The 18,263-nt window shown below is 38.6% G+C and overlaps 1 protein-coding gene across 5 annotated transcripts; it reads left to right on the top strand.

Moving 5' to 3' along the window:
• Positions 1-180: 180 nt before the first annotated feature.
• THNSL1 (threonine synthase like 1) lies at positions 181-10,261 on the top strand. Of its 5 annotated transcripts, none has more exons than XM_074833791.1 (4): positions 181-272; positions 3,205-3,292; positions 3,752-5,950; positions 7,008-7,846. In XM_074833791.1, exons 3-4 carry the CDS (start codon positions 3,806-3,808, stop codon positions 7,116-7,118), a joined length of 2,256 nt encoding a protein of 751 aa, XP_074689892.1. In that variant the 5' UTR covers positions 181-272; positions 3,205-3,292; positions 3,752-3,805; the 3' UTR covers positions 7,119-7,846. The 5 variants fall into 5 exon arrangements, with proteins under 5 accessions (XP_074689892.1, XP_074689874.1, XP_074689901.1 ...); XM_074833773.1 differs by having other exon boundaries at positions 3,749-5,950; XM_074833800.1 differs by lacking the exon at positions 7,008-7,846 and adding an exon at positions 7,855-10,261 and having other exon boundaries at positions 182-272; positions 3,749-5,950.
• The last annotated feature ends 8,002 nt before the right edge of the window (positions 10,262-18,263 follow it).

Genomic DNA, 18,263 nt, shown 5'->3' with positions numbered 1-18,263 from the left:
AGGCACAGTCGCTCCACGTGACGTCAAGAACCGCGCAGGCGCACTTCGAGGAGGTGAAGCCGGCAGGGCCGAATCCGGGCGCGCCGGGCAGCTGAGGGCGGAGCCGCGAGGGGGCGGGGCGGGCACGTGCCTGCGCGTGCGCGGTGGGGGAGAGGGGCGCGGCGCGGCGCGGCGCGGTGCGGTGCGGTGCGGTGCGGTGCGGTGGATGTTGGGGGCGCGTGAGGCGCGCGCGGTATCTGTGGCGCCTGCGGCAGCTGTCCCCGGCCTTGCCGGTACGTGCGCGCGCGCGCCGCGCTGAGGGCGCCTGAAGGCGCCTGAGGACTAGGGAGCCGCGCCGCGGGGGCAGGGCAGGGCAGGGCAGGGCAGGGGCACCGCCACCGCAGGGGCACTACCACCGCCGCTCCGGAGGGGAGGTGGGGAGCCCGGGGCTGCGCTGGGCGTGTGGGTGAGCGGGCGCGGCTCACTCGGCTCTGTGGTGTTGCGTTTCCCCGGCGCGGAGCGGCCCGGCCGGCCCCTTTCTCCCACCCGCGCTTTGACACCTTTGGGGCGTCGAAACGGTGAGGCGGAGGGAGCGCGGTGGTGAGGCGGAAACCTTTGCAGGATCTTGGGCTGTAGGGTGATCACGAGAAGATTGAAGTTGAATGGCTTGCTGTGGGATTGGCGTGTTTTTTTTTTTTTTTTCCTATGCATACAAGCTCTGAGAAAAGTCAAATAGAAGTTGTCCAGTGTTAACAATCTTGAAATAGGATACTTATTAGTCTTGAGCTACCTTGAGGTCTTTGACAGCTGCAAACTGTCACTGACTTGTTTGGTTACTGAATTTTAACTGTATGTTACGTTGTTGCAAACTTTGTGTCTATACCAGTACCAAAGCCTGGTTTTCACTAGAACTCTTGTCATCGGCAATGGTTGTTAAAATTGTGGATAATTGCTAATGATATGTAGGTGCTGTCAGCATCCAAGTGAAGGGTCAAGGTGTATTGTCAAAACTTAAAATTTCATTGCAGGTGTGGATGTAAGCTCTGCTTCAAAAAAACCCCACCCTTTTGGCATGGGGTTTATATATAAAATTAGATAGCTTGGTGTTCTAACTAGACCGGTAAACTCTACCAGTGGTACAGTCTAATTCGAGCTGGTTTTGCAGTAAAGTTTTGCCAAATGAACAAAAAATTATTTAAAAGAAACAGGTTGCATTCAGTGATTGCAAGCTTCTGTGTACGTGTACTTTACGTGGGTGCAAAATCGGATTACACTGCAATAGGCTGAATTGAGTAGCTGAATAAAGGACTTCCCTGCAAATTTTTGCACCAGATTAACTAAATTGATTTCAAACAATACCTATGGCCTAGATTCATGAAGCAGTCCAGATGTTACATCCAGCAGCTGTCTAGTGCACACCAAGCGACTGCACCTCCAGGTGAATCTGTAGTGCAACTAGACATGGTAGGAAGGTCACTATGCTTAGCATGGTTTGTACTCCCTCAGTTCACACACAATTCTTGAAGTGATTCTTACATTCAAGAAATAAAATCACTAAAATGTTGTTTACCTTTTTTAAATCTGGAAGTTTAATAAGAAGTTCTCTTTCTGGCCCTATAGTGAATACATACATACAGAGCTAGAGTGCATTACTATTGCAGTACAGCTTTATAATGATACTGAATATTACAACTACTCTTTGCAGATTGTTTTTTTAATAACTATTAGAAAAAAACTTATATTGCATCTACACAAGATGATTCCCTTATACTTTTGCAAGTATTGAGAAAAAATATACAGTATGACTGCCCATCTCTACTCTGATCTATGCCTTGCAGTTACAGCATCTTTATCACGTCACAGCGCTGGATGCAAACACAGATACTTACTGTTTGCAAGATCATTTCTCCACGCAGAAGTGAGCAAATGCAAAGATTTAAATTATTGGAAGTCCTTTGACTTTGTAATGTATGCTAATAGTTTGGTAAAGAAAGTAGAGTGCAAAAGACAGATTGAGGAACACAGAGCACTATCTAGAGCAAGGAGCATCTGGAAGCAGAGTCTTTGTTTTTGCACTTTGCTCTTACAGAACTTGAGCTTCTGTGTCATTTTTGAAGTTTGTGACCTGTGTCTCTGGAGTCATTTGGTATTATGCACTCTGGTGGGGAACAGCAGGGTCTTTAAAGGACTGGTGTGACAACTGTAAACATGGATTAATCACGAATAGGTCTTTGGAAGATGATGCAGTTCCCATTGGGTGCTCACCTGCCTTCTACTGCAATTCCAGGCCACCTTCTGCTCTTCACAGTGATAAAAGGCTGTTGGACTGGAGAGCATCTAGAGAACAGGCCTGAACAATTGAAGGATGTGGAAACCTAGTCTGTAGTGAATTCCTTTAATTGTTCTTTTTAGTCTGTCTTGATCAATGTGGGGAAGCACCTTCTCATGAAAATTTTTTTCACTGCTAAAAGTAGCTGGTATATAAACTAAAATGTTTTAATAAGCAGTGCAAAGCAAATGCTGGGGTGCTAGCAGCTAGACTGAGTCTTTAAAATGTAGTTATTAGAAGTTGCTGATTGCTGTTTTGGTTACATGTTACAGTGCCAGGAGGAAAAAAAAGTACAACTTGCTGCTTAGTCAACCATCTCTTTGTATTGCAGACTCTAGCAACTAAAAGTATTCATTTTAAATTTTATTTATATATATTGCAAATAGATATTTTTATTTTATATGTATATTATTTTTTTACAGTTGATGAGCAAGAACTGAGTTGGATTTTTCCATATAAAACTTCATAATTTCCTAAAAGGAAGTTCAGTGTTGCTTTTCCTTAAGCATTTTTCATCATGAATATTGAAAAATTAACAATAACAAAGTGATACTTGTTTGCCTAACTAAAATAAAAAATTACTCTGTAGGGATTTTCTGTGCAAATTTGTGCTTGCTTCTCCCCCACCCCACCTGAACTTTATGGAGGTTTTGAGTCCTTCCCCCTTTGCCCTAAATATCATGCACAAATCATGTGCTGCAATTTGTGCTGATACTGTTTGTGTTGATTTCTCTAAGCATACAGAATACAGTGTTGAGAGCTTCTTGCTTAGACTTTGTTGGAGATACAACTTTCCTAGTGACTTTTTTTTTGAGGGTAGAGTGTCTTCGTGATGTGTTCTTTCTCTCTCTCTCTGTCACTTTACACAAACTACACTCAATACAATTCCATTATAGGAGTTCTTCACAAATCACTTGCTTGGTTTGCTATCCCTTCAGAAGAGAACTGGATGCATCTCTTCTAGCTTTGCTGTTGCACAAGTCTGTGAGTCTTTTGTGTATTTATATGGATCTTGCATTTGTTTTCTTAGAAAGTATAAGAAATCAAAGTATCTCGGGAGGTGGGACAAATGTACATTTTGTTAGCATTTTGATTACAAGAAGTTAATCTAGTTAATCTGCAACTAAGTCTACTAGAGGAAAAACTAATTGATTTTGAATTCCTATAAACAATATTATTTCCAAATAGTATTGTAGTGTTAGGTTTGGAGGTCTTTGTTTACCCTGAGGACATGAGCTATTTGAAGTTGGATTTGTCAGTGGAAGCGAGCTGGAACTATGCAGGAGAGGGGAATGAGTCTTATTCTGAAAAATGCCTCCCTGTCACTGATGAAGTCATAACTGGTTTTATGTTTGAATTCTTGTTCTGAATTTCACATCCTTTAGGTTTTTTTCCTAGATGTTTGCTGAAGGACTAATTACTGTTTTCTTCTTTTTGAAGCAGTTAAGTGGATTGTCAAGTTGGCTTGAAAAAAAACCAAAACCAACCCAGCAGAAGATGTTGCACGTTGTTCAGTATCGGCCTTTAAGACTAATAACCCAAACCAGTCTTTTTAGTATGTGTTTAAAAGTGGTGCTTTCAAGGCCTGTTGCATTTGCACAGATATGGAAGTCATGGTTCTCAAGCCGTTCTCTTGTTGGAAACAAAAATATTATCCTGATGGGACCTCCGGGTGCTGGGAAAACAACGATTGGGAGAATAGTAGGTCAGAAACTAGATTGCCCTGTCATAGACATTGATGATGATGTCCTTGAAACAACCTGGAATATGAGTGTGTCAGAAAAACTGCAGGATGTTGGTAACGAGCAATTTTTAGAGGAGGAAGGAAAAGCCCTGTTGAAGTTTTCAGCATCTGGAAGTGTCATTTCCCTTACTGGGTCCAATCCAATGCATGCTGCTAGCATGCAGCATATGAAGAAAACCGGAATAGTTGTCTATCTGGATGTGCCCACAACAGTCATTATGAGCAGGCTGAAATCAATGAAAGTGGATCGCATCGTGGGCCAGTCCCTTGGTATTTCTCTCAAGGACATACTTCAGTTTAGGAAGCAGTTCTACAAAAGGTGGTACGACATTCGTGTTCTTTGTGGAGGGGATGTTGCAGCAGAGGTTGTAGCAGAAAAGGTACTTGATGCTGTGAAGAGATACCAAAACTCGGAACTGGAAACTTTCATTTCAACTAGGTCTAGTAGGTCTGGAAGGAGTATGGAAAAAGACTGTCATAAATATTTCAGTGATGTTGTTACTGAGGGCTTAGCCCCTGATGGAGGACTCTTTGTTCCTGAGAGAGGACTTCCAAAATTCACTGCTGGAGAATGGCAAAGCCTAATAGAAGCAACTTACATTGAAAGAGCCCAGGTGATACTAGAAAGGTGCATACATCCTGCTGATATTCCTGCTTCTAAGCTGGCAGAAATTATTGAAACTGCTTATGGAGAAAACTTTACTTGTTCTAAAATTGCACCAGTTCGGCATCTGGCAGGCAATCAGTTTCTCCTTGAGTTATTTCATGGACCAACAGCATCATTTAAAGATTTTGCATTACAGATGGTGCCACATATATTTGCATACTGCATTCCCAGAAGCTGCAATTACTTGGTTCTGGTAGCTACTTCTGGTGACACAGGGAGCGCTGTCCTAGATGGCTTTAGTCGTCTCCATGACGCTGACAAACAGAGAATTGCTGTGATGAATTTTTTTCCTGAGGATGGAGTAAGCCCAATTCAAAAATCGCAGATGATTGGCTGTCAGAAAGAAAATGCCTGGTCAGTAGGTGTCAAATCTGATTTTGATTTTTGCCAGACAGCTATAAAGCAAATCTTTACTAATTCAGATTATACTGGCTTTCTTACAGTAGAATATGGAACATCTTTGGCTGCAGCAAACTCCATAAACTGGGCACGACTGCTTCCTCAGATAGTTTATCATGCCTCTGCATACCTTGATCTTGTTCATCAAGCTATTATTCCTTTAGGAAGCCCTGTAGATGTTTGCATTCCTACAGGAAACTTTGGCAACATATTAGCTGCTTTGTATGCTAAAATGATGGGAATTCCTATTAGAAAATGTATTTGTGCTTCCAATGAAAACAATGTTTTGACTGACTTCATAAGAGCAGGTGTTTATGATTTGAGGGGAAGAAAATTAATTCCCACTTTTTCACCAGCGGTAGATATTTTGAAGTCCTCCAATCTTGAGCGATACTTGCACCTGATTGCTAATGAGGATGGACAACTGGTGACACAATTATATAACCAGCTGGAAAATCAGGGTCACTTCCAGCTACGGAAAGATCTACTTGAAAAGCTTCAGCAGGACTTGGTGGCTGGCTGGTGCTCTGAGGAGGACTGTTTAGCTGCCATTCACTCTGTGTACAGTACTACGGGATATATTTTGGATACACACACAGCTGTTGCTAAAGTAGTTGCAGATCGATTACAAGATAGAACTTGCCCAATTATTATTTCATCTACGGCTCATTATTCTAAGTTTGCACCTGCTATCTTGAGAGCCTTGAGGATTGCAGAAATAAACCAGAATCCATTAAGTCAGCTTCACTTGCTGAGTTCTTACAGCGCTCTACCTCCAGTCCACTGGGGCCTATTAGAGACCCTGAAAAAGAAGGGGAATGAGGAGCACCAGGTCTGTGCTGCTGATATGAGTATGCTGATGTCCTGTATAGAAACCTTAATTCAAAATCATTTTACGAAATTTTTCTGAGCAACCTACCAGATATCAACTGTTGTCAGTTGACAACAAGCTGCATATTTTAATAAAGTCATGATTCATCTGGCCTGTGCCCAGTCCACAGAATAATGTCTGCAGTTTTTTACTCAGTTGTCAAGTTGTCAACAGTATTTGTAAGTAATGCTTGTGAGAATTCTAGTAGTGGTGGAAGGTTGTGAATAGAGAGAATAAAAGACTTTTGCAGGTCATACACAGTAGAGACACCAGTACTGCTGGCTTTCCTTGGCACTGCTGTCTCCTTCACAAACCTGAAGTATTCTTCATGGAAGGAGGAAGATAATGAAGTCTGACCTTTCTGAAACTAATAGCTCTTGTTTTGATGCAAGAATGATGTGATCATTCGGTCAATGGGTGATTACCTAAACTTCAATTCACTTTATTTAGGGTACCGAAACATAAGAAGATACTGCAGTGGTGCTCATATGTTACTAATGAGGGTTGATTTCACTACAAAGATTGAAGTACACTTCTGTTGTTAAACCTTGAGCCATTCAATCTGGGGACATGTTATCTTCTTTTAGAATGTTGTTTTTGTATTGTGAAGCCAGCATTTACATAAAAAAATCTAGTCATTTTGTTTTTCATGCTTTTTTTCCTCCCATATATTTTCCTGTGTAAAATAGAACCCTTCATTCAATATTTTTAATATTTTCTATATTTTTTGAGATGTGACTCTTCTTCCAATGTGTTGTAGTCTCTTTCCTAGATTTTTTTCTATTTGAACTTTCAACTTTAGAATCCTTTTTTAATGCTGTAGAAGAATTTGCTAGTAGTAGCAGCAGTCTCCTTAAATAAGAACCAGACTTCATCATTTACATTTATTTCTTGTATTCTAAGTTTTTAGAATATAAGTTTCATCTCTGAGGTCATATGGCTTGCTTGTTCTAATTACTTCTGTTTTCATATTTTTCTTAATTTCCATTCCATTCCATTCTTGCTTTGCATGAATTAGTATAAGAAAGAAGCTTCCCAAAGTGCCTGGCATCTCATCAAGGAAAGTGAAGGAAGAATTCCAGTGTCTGGCAAGTGTGATAGCATCAGAGGTATTAATTGTGTAACTTAAAATAGATCTATGTTAGCAAGCTGGTTTTGCTAATGAGACCTCTTTATTGTTTTTTTTGCATCAGAAAAAAAAAAAAATAGAGCAAGTTGCCCTAAGAGATCATGTGGTTATAGGCAAATGTATTCTGCTAACTGTAGATTATATTTGTCAAGGATGTAAAATATAACTACATTTCACACTAAGAGAAATGGTAAAATGATGTGTTGGCAAGTTTTGAATTGCATGCAGTCAGAGGTAAAGAGCTAGGAGTCATCAGACATGAGGACATACAGCTATGGGAGATTGTGTTTCCCACCAAGATTCAAATAGGGAAAGTATTGGCAAGAGAGGTGGTAATTGATAACACTTTTTGCCTCTTTGAGAGGCAACATCTCCTAGATGTCAGGACTCATCTGGGGCTTTGAACTGTTGTCATACCCACCAGCTTCCTCTGTGTGTCTACTTGTACTTTTTGCCACATTAGAGGTAAAGAAGACACCATCTAGTGAACTATTTTAAAGAACTGCCATTTCTTCCAGTGTAAGGTAAAAGACCCAAGCATGATGTGCATTTGCCACAGTGAACACATTATACAATAAAATTAAATGTAGCTGATAACAAATGTAGCTGACACAATAGCTTTCTAGATTCTGCCATTCTTGGATGCCTTTTTAGGACCTTTCTAGTTTTTTTCTCTGCTCAATCCTTGTTCACTATTTCTGCAGTAACTTTGGAAAATAACTTTTTATTTTCACAGAATCATAGAACAGCCCAGGTTGGAAGGGACATCAAAACATCACCTGGTCCAACCTTTCGTGGGAAAGGAAGCCTAGATGAGATTATCTAGCACCCTGCCCAGTGACATCTTAAAAACCTCTGGCAATGGGGAGGTTGACTTTATATTCTCACTGTGAAAAATTTCTTTGTTATATCAAGATGAAACTTCTGTGCAACTTTTACCTATTTCCCCTTGTCGTCTCCATGTGGCTCCTTGTGAAGAGCCTCTGTCTTCCTTCTAGCCACCATTTAAGTATTAGAAAACTGTGATGAGGTGCCCCCTGAGCCTCCTCCAGCGTGAAAAGACCTAACTCTCAATCTTCTCCTAGGGCAGAAGAATTTTTGTCATTTTCCAGACACAAATGAGAAAGACCATAAATATGTAATTAAAAGAAATAATCTGAGTTCTGTAAGAAAAAGTTGCATAAGCATACTGCTAAAAAAGAAACATTGCTTGTGTAGGTGATAAGTGCATATCTACCTTGCATTTCAGTATATTTCAGTCTTGATTCTTACAGTAGTTCAGAGTGGAAAAAAATGTAATGCTTTCTCTGGATATGCTCAGTACAAAACCAGAATTCTAAATCTTAAAAAAAAAAAAACACCCTCCAAACAAACCCAACTGCCTGGATTGAATTATTGGAACGGGAATTGGTTTCAGCATAAGGACTCTGTGGAAATTCTGCGGTACCTGGTTCCATGGGGCTTAATGTCATTTGACACCATAGGGCAATTTTTCACATGCTGTTACAGTGCTTTATAGAAATGTCCACGAAGAGCTTGTTTTCATAGAAAGTACTTAAACGAGAAAAGATGATATTCTAAGCCAGATTAGGCTAGAAGCCAATGTCCTACCTTGAGTTAGCCTGTTATTAGATAAAACAGTCAGAACTAAACTAGCAGAGTATTTATTTTGGCATGACTCAAACAATCAATATTTCAAAGTTCATGGCAGTAATGTATTAGTAAAATTTCTAGTTGATATTTTCCTATCACATGAGCCATTATAACAGTTGATATGAATTAAATAAGTAAAAAAATGAGTACTTAGCTATGGGCTTTCAGTGGGGAATTAAGGTGTATAGAGGCAGTGGTTAAAGAGCACGTAGGTTATTAGTACATTTCTCAGAATGTCTAAAGGCTTTTACAATACAGTATTTACTCATTTAAAAAATAATTTTTTTTTGGACTTTCTTATAACTTCAGTGAACTATTTTTGTGCACCACATCTGCTTGTGGATTCTAGTAATGGGCATTATAAAATGCTGCAGCAGTGTCGTGATCCTGGATGTACACGGTATTTGTGACCAGGTGCTGGTGCTGTGTTGTGGTAGCTGTAATGTACAATCTTCTGGCTTGCCTTGTCCCACTGGGCCTGGAGGAGTGGAAAAGAAAAATTTGCAGCATACTTGATATAGCTGGCTGCGGGGGCATAGAATAGTGAGGCAAGCAATCCTTCCACCTTCCTGGCCCAGCTTTTCTGAATGTCAGTCAGCAAAATATATATGCTGCTGTTATTGTACTTTTTTTCCCCCGCTATATTATGAAAGATTCAAAGGGCATTAAATGTGGATATAAGTGCTAGTTTTTTGTCTTTTGCAGACATTGTGCACACTGAATGTTGTCACGCAATATTTCCTATTAACTTCTTAAGGTAAAAATGGTGTGCTAATGATACACAAAAGCAAATCTACATTGTGCCGGTTAGTAGGATTCTTTAAGCCATTTAGGCTTAGTGTATACACAGTTTGCTCCTATTTGTCTAAAGATAGAATGTTGCAGTCTAAATCAATATAAGCCAGGTTTACAGAGTGTGAGCATGCATATGTACACATTTCCACTAGCTTTGTCGACCTGGAGTAATAGCATAGCTTTAGTTAAGCTATTATTCTTCTGTATAGATAAATCTTTGCTGAACGCTGATACTACATGAAAAACCTTAAGGACAAATGTAGCAAATATAAGGACAAATATAACATCTATATTTACCCTTTTATTAGAATATTTATGTGGAAAATACTTTGTTTTGCTTACACATTTACCAGCTGTGCATTACTTGCTGTTAGTCACAGTCCTGCTTCTCAGGGTGACACAGAGTGATTTGAGGTAAAGGGTGAATAGAGCGGATGGGAATGACTTCAGAAGATAATTCTGTTTTTCTCAGTATGTTACAATTTAGAAGGAATTGCTATTTATGTTTTTGAGGTGATGGAATATTTTAGCAATGGAATTCTAAAGGGAAGATTCTTGTTTTTCAAGAGGTCAACTTTGCTCTTCAAGGACATCAGGAACAGACATTGTTAGGTATATCATGTTTGGCATGCCTGAAATATACATTAGTCATTTGTATCCAGTATATTTTTTCTAAATAAATACTGCAGGATCCACTCTGTAGCACTGTCTTTGCAAATATGGTCATAAATCCTTATCAACTTGGTATAAAGAAAATCCACTAAAAGAAGTGTTTTCAGAGTTTGATATTCTTAAATCTTGAAAGACATGTTCCGTCCTGTGTTTACTTGAAAGTTAGGTGTATAGTAAATGATCTAGTAATTCACTTTGCTGAGATTGACAGATGTTAGTGAGATAATTTGTATCATCCTGGAAGGAAAGTATGTATAACAAAAATAAACCCACATCAAAAATAGCAAATGTCTAAACACTCTGTTTACATTGCACCACAGACTTGTCTGGTACTGCATGGAAAGTCTGTATTCTGAGGAATTAATATGGAAAAGGAGATCTCTGACAGTTTAATCTTTCTTATTCACGCTTAGGTCCGTGGAGGGATGAGCTGGTTGTTAACAGTTGCAGAGCAACTTTGGTTCACTTGGAATATGATTTCAGGATTACAGGCTTAAAAACCGAATGGTTGAAACAGCAATAAGAAACGAGTAATTTCAGTGAATTAACATGAACAAGCAGTTAATTCTGAACATATATTAGCAGCTTGAGGAGGATTTAAATGTTACTGTCTTTTTCACGGTAGTCATAAATGTGCTCAGCATGCTTATCAGAACTGGGAAGCTGTTGCTTCAACAGTTTTTCAGAATGCAGCAATCTGAAAGACATGAACCTCGGTCTTGCTCTCCAACTTAGGAAAAACTTTTGAAGGTCTCCCGGTGTGGAGGTGGATCTAAGCTGTTTGTGACTTTTACTCAAGATTATTCCCTGGTAACTGTTTAAGATGGTCTCTGGCTAGATTTCTTGAAAGCACAGGAAAAAAAATGTTTAATAGGAAAATTGTTCAGCAGATTTAAGAAAACACCTGATTTACTTGCTTATGTACAATAATGTGTAAAATTTAACCAAGTAGAGAAACCACAGTGTTTTCCCTGCGCAACATAGGAACACATTTTTCATCAAAAGTGTATCTCAGACTCCAGAAATTCAGTTACGTAGCACAGGAATTGTTGCTCTAGCATTTTATTTAGATATTTCATCACTGGTATTTGGCATACCCTTAGATTTTCAAATAGTTTATTTTATTTTAAATAAGTTATTGCTGTAGAAACATGCAAAGTATCACCCCCAAATTTAAAATTCATCATGACACTGAGTCCAAACCTGAAAGATCTCAAAATGTAAATCTGAGAGGACAGCTGTGACTGAACAGATTTGTTACATGAGTTCACACAGGATTTGGCTCTTAACCATGAGTTTCTTAAGAACACAGAAGGAAATAAAATAATGACTGCTCAAATCTATGGGTGCCACAAAAATCTAAGGAGCTACTTAAGCAGAGTAAGATGACTGACTGGGTTGGGAGCTGTAAGCAATCTGCATTTCACTGTGGCCTAAAGTAGACCTGTGTTTCTAGGAGTGGGGGCTTGAGAACATACTGACTAAGTAGAACAATTTGCTGTAGGAGATGCTGACTTTGAACAGTGTCTGGAGATGATGTGCATGCTCAGCTGAACATGAATTTTCAGCATGCCTTGTGGCTAAAAGGACCGGAGATCCTCAGGTTTAGAAATCGGAAGGCTGTCAGGGAAGTAATATTGCAGTCTTTATTTGACTTTGGTGTAACCTTTTGGAAGAATGCTGTGCCCAACTCCGATGGTCACAATTTCCAGTAATGCTGGAAAATTGCACAGAAAAGAGTCAGGAGAGCAATAAAAGGATTAAAAAGAAGCACTGTCATGAGAGTCTCAGTAAGCAGAATCTACTTAGTTTAGTGAGAGGAGAGGTAGCCTAGAAGAACCATCTGTGGAATAAAAATTTGATAATAAAATAAAGGTCTATTCCATTTAGCAGAGAAAGCGATCCAGCGATTGTAAGTTAGAAGTTAGACACGTTACAAGAAGAGACAAAGTCTCATAACGGAGTGGTAAAGGTTTCTTTAGTTTGGATGTGTTAGATGATTTCCTGAAAAAATGTGATTTGATAGAAAGAGGACTAATTTGGGCAAGTTACATCCATGTTATGCAAGAAGTCAAACTAAATAATCATGGTGGTCCTGTTTGGCTGCCCCAGGAGTAACTTGCACGCTAACAGAAGTATGAACAGTATTTCACAGGGGTTTGAGTGCTGGAGATTGTGAACTCATTTCAGTTCTGCTATAGTATTATCAGTACACAGAACAAGCTGTGCGCTAAATAGGCTACGGGATATGTTTAGCCTCGTTCTTTCTGTCTCTAGAGAATTGCAAATGGACTACTAATGCACACCCTGACTTGACTCATGGCCATTAGGATATGGCTCATTAGTTTTAAATTTCATTATACAATATGTGTTGTGATGGTTTGGGTGATATATACTTTCATTATGAAAATGAGGCGAACATACACAGGAGGAAAGTGCCTATGCAAATGTCAGCTGTATTGTATCTAGCTAATTATTATTTATTTTTCCAAGCTTTTAAAAGTTAGAGATCTTTTAAAGTTTATTAGATGCTTTTGGACCCCTTCTCTCCTTTCTTGTTTACCTGGCATTTCTCTCTACTTCTGTGAACAAGTTGCAATCCAGTGGCCATCTTCAATTAATTTTCAGCTCGTAATAAGATCTATATAAGACAAATTGAAAAATCCAGTGTTTCCTTTTTATAGTTAAACTCAACCCTTTATATACCGACCAAAGATGCTCCGTATAGCTTGGAGAAGGTAAAGTGTGCTCATAGGGCTCTGCTCTACAAGCATATTTTGAGAAAAATGTATTTTCTATACATTTTAGACTAATTCACTAAATTATATCTACTAGAGTAGGCATTTAGTGGACTTTTTTGCTAAGTACATGTGGCAATCTGGCTCTGTTTAAAATGCTAATAAATGCATCCCATCTCCTAATGAAACGAGTGCTCCCTGCATAATTAACTAGCATTGTATACAGATGAGGACGGGAAAGCCATATTCACAGTCATTTTCATCCAGAATGGTTAATAAAAGAATACTCTACAGTTCTGAAAGGTCGTACATGAATAGCTCATTTCTGCCAAAACAGTATTTTGCAAGTAAAAATTTAGTTAAAATTACCTCGAATCGTTGTTATATACAGCTTTTAACCACAAGATGGCATTCCTAACAGAAGTTTGCTAGACATGATAATTTCTTGCAGTTTTTGAAGGGCTCTAAATGAAAAGCCATCATAAGCATTTGTAATGTTATATGACCTTTTTATATTTTCATTCTTATAAAATGTAATTAACAGAAATTTAAGGAAGAAACCTTAATGATAACTAGGTTAATACTCATTGATATGTGGAGTACCCAGCAATATGTGATGGTTCCAGGTCAGCGAAACATGTTAATTCATGGCATTATATGCTGCTAGAGGATTTTCAACTGTAAATCTTGAATCAGTTTTGCTTTATTATAAGAATCTAAACTTTAAAACCCCTCAATTCTTTAATAGTTAAATCAAGAGCCCAAACAATACCATGGTCTTATATGCAAAACCCAAGTGTTTGGGGTTTTGAATACAATGCAGCATATGGGGCTTGTAGTGAGTTTTGGGATGAAGAAGAGCGGATAACAGCATTCACAGGAAAAAGCTTAATATTAAAATGACCAAGCAACACATTTTCAAAAGCCTGTCATCCAGATTGGTAACAGACCCCAGAGGCAGCCCTGCTTTCTTTCAGGCTTTGTATCTTTTTCAGTTTCTTGTAATCTTCGCATACTAAATTCAAATACTTTGTTATTCTTTTTCCTTAAATACAAGCATGAAGGGAGCATAATGCAACCTACTAAACCTATACAAATCCACTGGTTTTTATATAACCGTTGCGGCTAAAGTCCTGATCTTTGCTTATTTTGCTGACTCTATAAGATCAGACCTGAGCTAAGTAATCTTTTATATTTCCGTTCTAGCTAGTGCCCTAGTTGCATTTTGGTTTGAAAAAAAGACGTTACCTTAACTTTGTGCTTAAAGTGGGATCCAATGTAAGCTGTGGAATTTTTTTGAGTCTATTTCAAGTCACCAGAAAGGATTATAATAGAATTTTTTTTAAATTGTTTTGTGGTAACAAAACTTCCATGACATCTTTTCTAATGCATGTGTACATTTCCTACTAATCCTTCTGCTCCATGTGCTGTCCCCCGCTGATGCCTCAGCCCTCTGGTTTTAGTTCCTATCATTTAACACAGCTGAGAGGACAGAGTAGTAGCTGCAGCCACTGCTGACACTAATGACAGTCTTTGCTGAGTGAGCGGGTACTACTCTGACATTAAGCAGATGCTCTTTTTCCCCAACATGCTGTTATACCTCTGCCATCTCTCAAAGGTGTCTACGCAAAACAGAATATGAATTTTTGTTCACTGAAAACAATTGTCAGTCAAAAAACCACTTTCAGAATGATCAAGTTGGTAGAACCTACCTGCTGGTTGAATCTGGCACAGAGTGCAGAGGCAAACCTTCTGAGTTAATAGTATCTCGTGTTGACTACCAGTAAAATCTGAGGGCCTGAACATTTCCCACTTGCTGCAAATTTTAAAGAATTGTGATGAAGTGAAAATTACTATTTCAAGGATGTGGAAATGGCAGTACAAAGAAAGTTATACATAATAATTATGAAATGTTGATGTGGAAGTAAATGATCTGTTGCTGTTACAAGTTAAGTTACACACTGAATTTCCTTTGTAGTAGTTAGGTGTAGCACTAGGTGAGTAGATGGGGACAGGATTCCACTGAGAAGAGCAAAGAAGCCTGTCCCACAGAGGAGGTTTAAAAAGAGGAAAAACAAATGTGCTGAGGAAAGAAACTGTTGTCTGCTCTTAAGGGCTGATGGCTGGCATGTGGAGAGGGCTTATCCTGAGGGATAGTCTGTAAGTAGAAATATACACAGCTAAACTAGTGAAACAGGTTAGTCCAGGCAACAGCAGGGTTCGGGATCCCACAAAATACCATGATGAGTAGGGGTCGATGGACACCACCAGTAGGAATCAGTGGTCTCCGCTATTGCTTATGTTACTTCTGGGACAGCTCATGATGTCGAATCAGATGGATATGTACTCCAGCTCCCAGAAGTGGGGGGTATAAATGACACTGAATTTGTCCTTTTGCCTCAGGGTCTCTCAGTTACATGACAGCCACTATAAATTCATATAACCAAGCACTTGCAGGTAACAGTATCAGAAAAAATGGCAATACTGATGCTGACAAATAATAGTACTGATACTTCATGATGCATCTGCAAATTGCTTTGCTAGTACAAAGCACGTCAGGGGCTAATTTGGTGCGGCTTATTGTTTGCCAGAGGTGGATTATAAATGTTTGGAATTGCATCTTATGTAACTGCTGCTGGATAAGCATAGCTATGAGTAAGTGTGAACTGGGAAAGGAAAATGTGATACTGGGAACTGTAACCACAAGTATTATCACTTCCCATATGTAACAAACTTATGCCTAGGGCAAGCAAGCACAATTACTGACAGAAGCTGTGTTTGTTCATGCAAGTGATTTTATTGTTCTAAATGATTTATCACTCTGGGTTACATTTTTTGATGAAAGATTTTTCTGGAATAATTGTACTCTGAATGAAATTAGTTGTTTACCTTCAGTAGATGACCAGGGTTGCCTGTTGAACAGAAGTTAGGTTTATAAAACACTTCCATGAGGTTTTTAAATAGGTGGGATACAAAGGGTCATTATGCAGCATGGGGATTTGCTTCCCCGAGTTAGTAACATAACCTCTTTCACTGTCTCCCTTTCACTTCCTCAGTCTCAGAAATCTAGAAATACACATTTTAGAAAATTATCAGATACTTAAATATTTAATATACTTCCAAACTGTATCATTTTACTTTATCTATGATCAAAACAATATACTGGATTCTCTGAATTTATATTGGATGCTGAAGATACACTGGTGATTACTGAAAACAGAAAAATAGTCCTCACTTCCTTACAAAAAGCAAAAAGATGTTATATTTTCAAACTGTTAAAACTAGTTTTTAAGTGCATATTCCAGGAAGTGTGCAGCACCTGAATTGCCAACATATCTGTTCCTTGTGCTCCTGGGTCACTGATGGTAGAGCTCTCATTTCTTATTCCTTATTAATTTATATTATTGTGAAAAGAGATAGTTATAAGTACAGGTCCCTTCCTTCTCAAAGACATCTGAATATAAAACAGACACAATTATCCACTGTTACTTTTCCCTGACACTAGAATTTTCTAAAGACAAATCCAACCTAATACACAGTCAAACCCTTTCAAAATGCAGAGTAGCAAACCTGAGCCAGAAGATACCGAGTGCAAAGTGAACTTTCCGATGCTGTATAGAGCCAGTATAAAAGCTAGATGAAAACTACTTCACAAACTACTAAGATCTCTGTAGTGCCCAATACCACAAATTGTTACTCATTTCCGCAAGGCACAGCTGACAGCTGACGGGGGAAATGAAGAAATTTAAACTACGTTTCTTTTTTTTTTTTTTAAACCATCCAAAATAAAATTTGCCTTCTGTGAGCGCTTAGCTTGTTGTACTAAGCCTATGAGTTGAAGAGTGGGTTTCCCACCCCCCACAGTGGTGGCTATTCGGTCAGTTCAGGGGCAGCAGAAGCATCATTCTCTTTAGTGATGAGGTTTTGTTCGTTGTATTAATTGCATGATCTGCTTCATAAATCAAATTACATATAAATGGAACAGCTTAGAAGTAATTGTGCAGCTGAGAAGCTGACGAGTTTTTGTGCCTTATGGCTACTGTGACTGTGTGGGTAAGGACCAAAAAGACAAAAATTGGTCTCTTTAACCTCCAGTGTCCCTTAGCTTTCCCCTGATGAGTTTCCTGTCACTTTAATTTAACATTTTTTTTATCAATTTATGAAAGCAATTTGCCCAGTCCCATGTTCCTAAATTCCCTTCTATATGCACCGTATTTCCTTTGCCTTTCCTTTTTTTTTCCTTTTATGATAGCCACAATAGATGTTGTTAGTGATGATGTGGTTTGTAGATCTGTTTTTACAGGGTAGACAGAAGAAATAAGCCACATTTGGAGTGTCATTGAGACCACCTTGGCTTTTTTTTTTGTCTTGCAAAGCAGATGTTTGTGTAATACACTGAAATTCTTAAAGTCATTTTAGCATAACTATTTCTTAATTTTCTAATCCTTTTCACAGGAGAATTTAAAATCAGTCTTTGTAGAGTAAATTTAACTCCATATTACAACTCAAAGTACCAGAATCGTAAAATTAAAAAAATAATAATCTTGTAATAAGTATTTTGTAGTTAATGTAATTAAGTTCCTTTCAGGCTGATGCTTGGACTGCAAATCAAGAGTTTTATTTCCCTTCTGAAATCAGGTACCCTTTGAAATGTTCATACTTAAGTTCTGTGAACTGTGTTGTCATTAACTCTACTTCTGACAGCTAGCAGGATTTTACAAATTGCCATGTGTTCTGAACGGAAGGAAAAGTATATGTATGCAACAGTTTTCAGTGAAGAGGAAAACCAGAAGACATTAATTTGTTATTGTAACTTGATCTAGAGAAGAGGTGTGTATGCATCAATATACTGATAATTGATAAGCTGATACCTTTCTCAGCTTGAAAATGGTGATTTTTGCAACATTGCTTTTTGTTCAAATTGATTAGGGGATTTTGGGTTTTTTTTGAAATGACACAAAAATGAAGAGCTATTTTTAAAATCAGACTTCAATATGTAGAAAGTAAAAAAGGGGGAAAACCAGTGGCAAAAATCAGATCTAGAAGCTGGACACAATTCTGCTAAGTGTCTGTGAATTAGTGCCCAAGATTGAAATTCTGACCCCTTAAACAATTCCTTTAAACATGGCCATGACTAAAACAAGCCATCTCCAGACTTAAAATCTTACTATAAAATTGGAGCTGTGGTTTTCTTCAGAGATTTGTGTAAATTCCTGCTGGAGTGAGGCTAGATACCAAGGAAACAGCTTTTGGGGGGCTGGAGGGGGTGGTTCTACTTTTTGTCTGG

Source organism: Strix aluco, chromosome 1 (assembly GCF_031877795.1).
Source record: "Strix aluco isolate bStrAlu1 chromosome 1, bStrAlu1.hap1, whole genome shotgun sequence".
Taxonomy (NCBI): domain Eukaryota; kingdom Metazoa; phylum Chordata; class Aves; order Strigiformes; family Strigidae; genus Strix; species Strix aluco.
The sequence above is the reverse complement of the archived record's forward strand: the minus strand, read 5'-3'. Positions and strand labels throughout refer to the sequence as shown.

Coding starts and splice junctions, on each gene's coding strand:
- THNSL1 (XM_074833791.1), top strand. CDS start 3,806: ATGTTGCACGTTGTTCAGTATCGGCCTTTAAGACTAATAACCCAAACC. Junction 5,951..7,007: donor AGGGGAATGAGGAGCACCAG/GTCTGTGCTGCT, acceptor TGCATGAATTAG/TATAAGAAAGAAGCTTCCCA.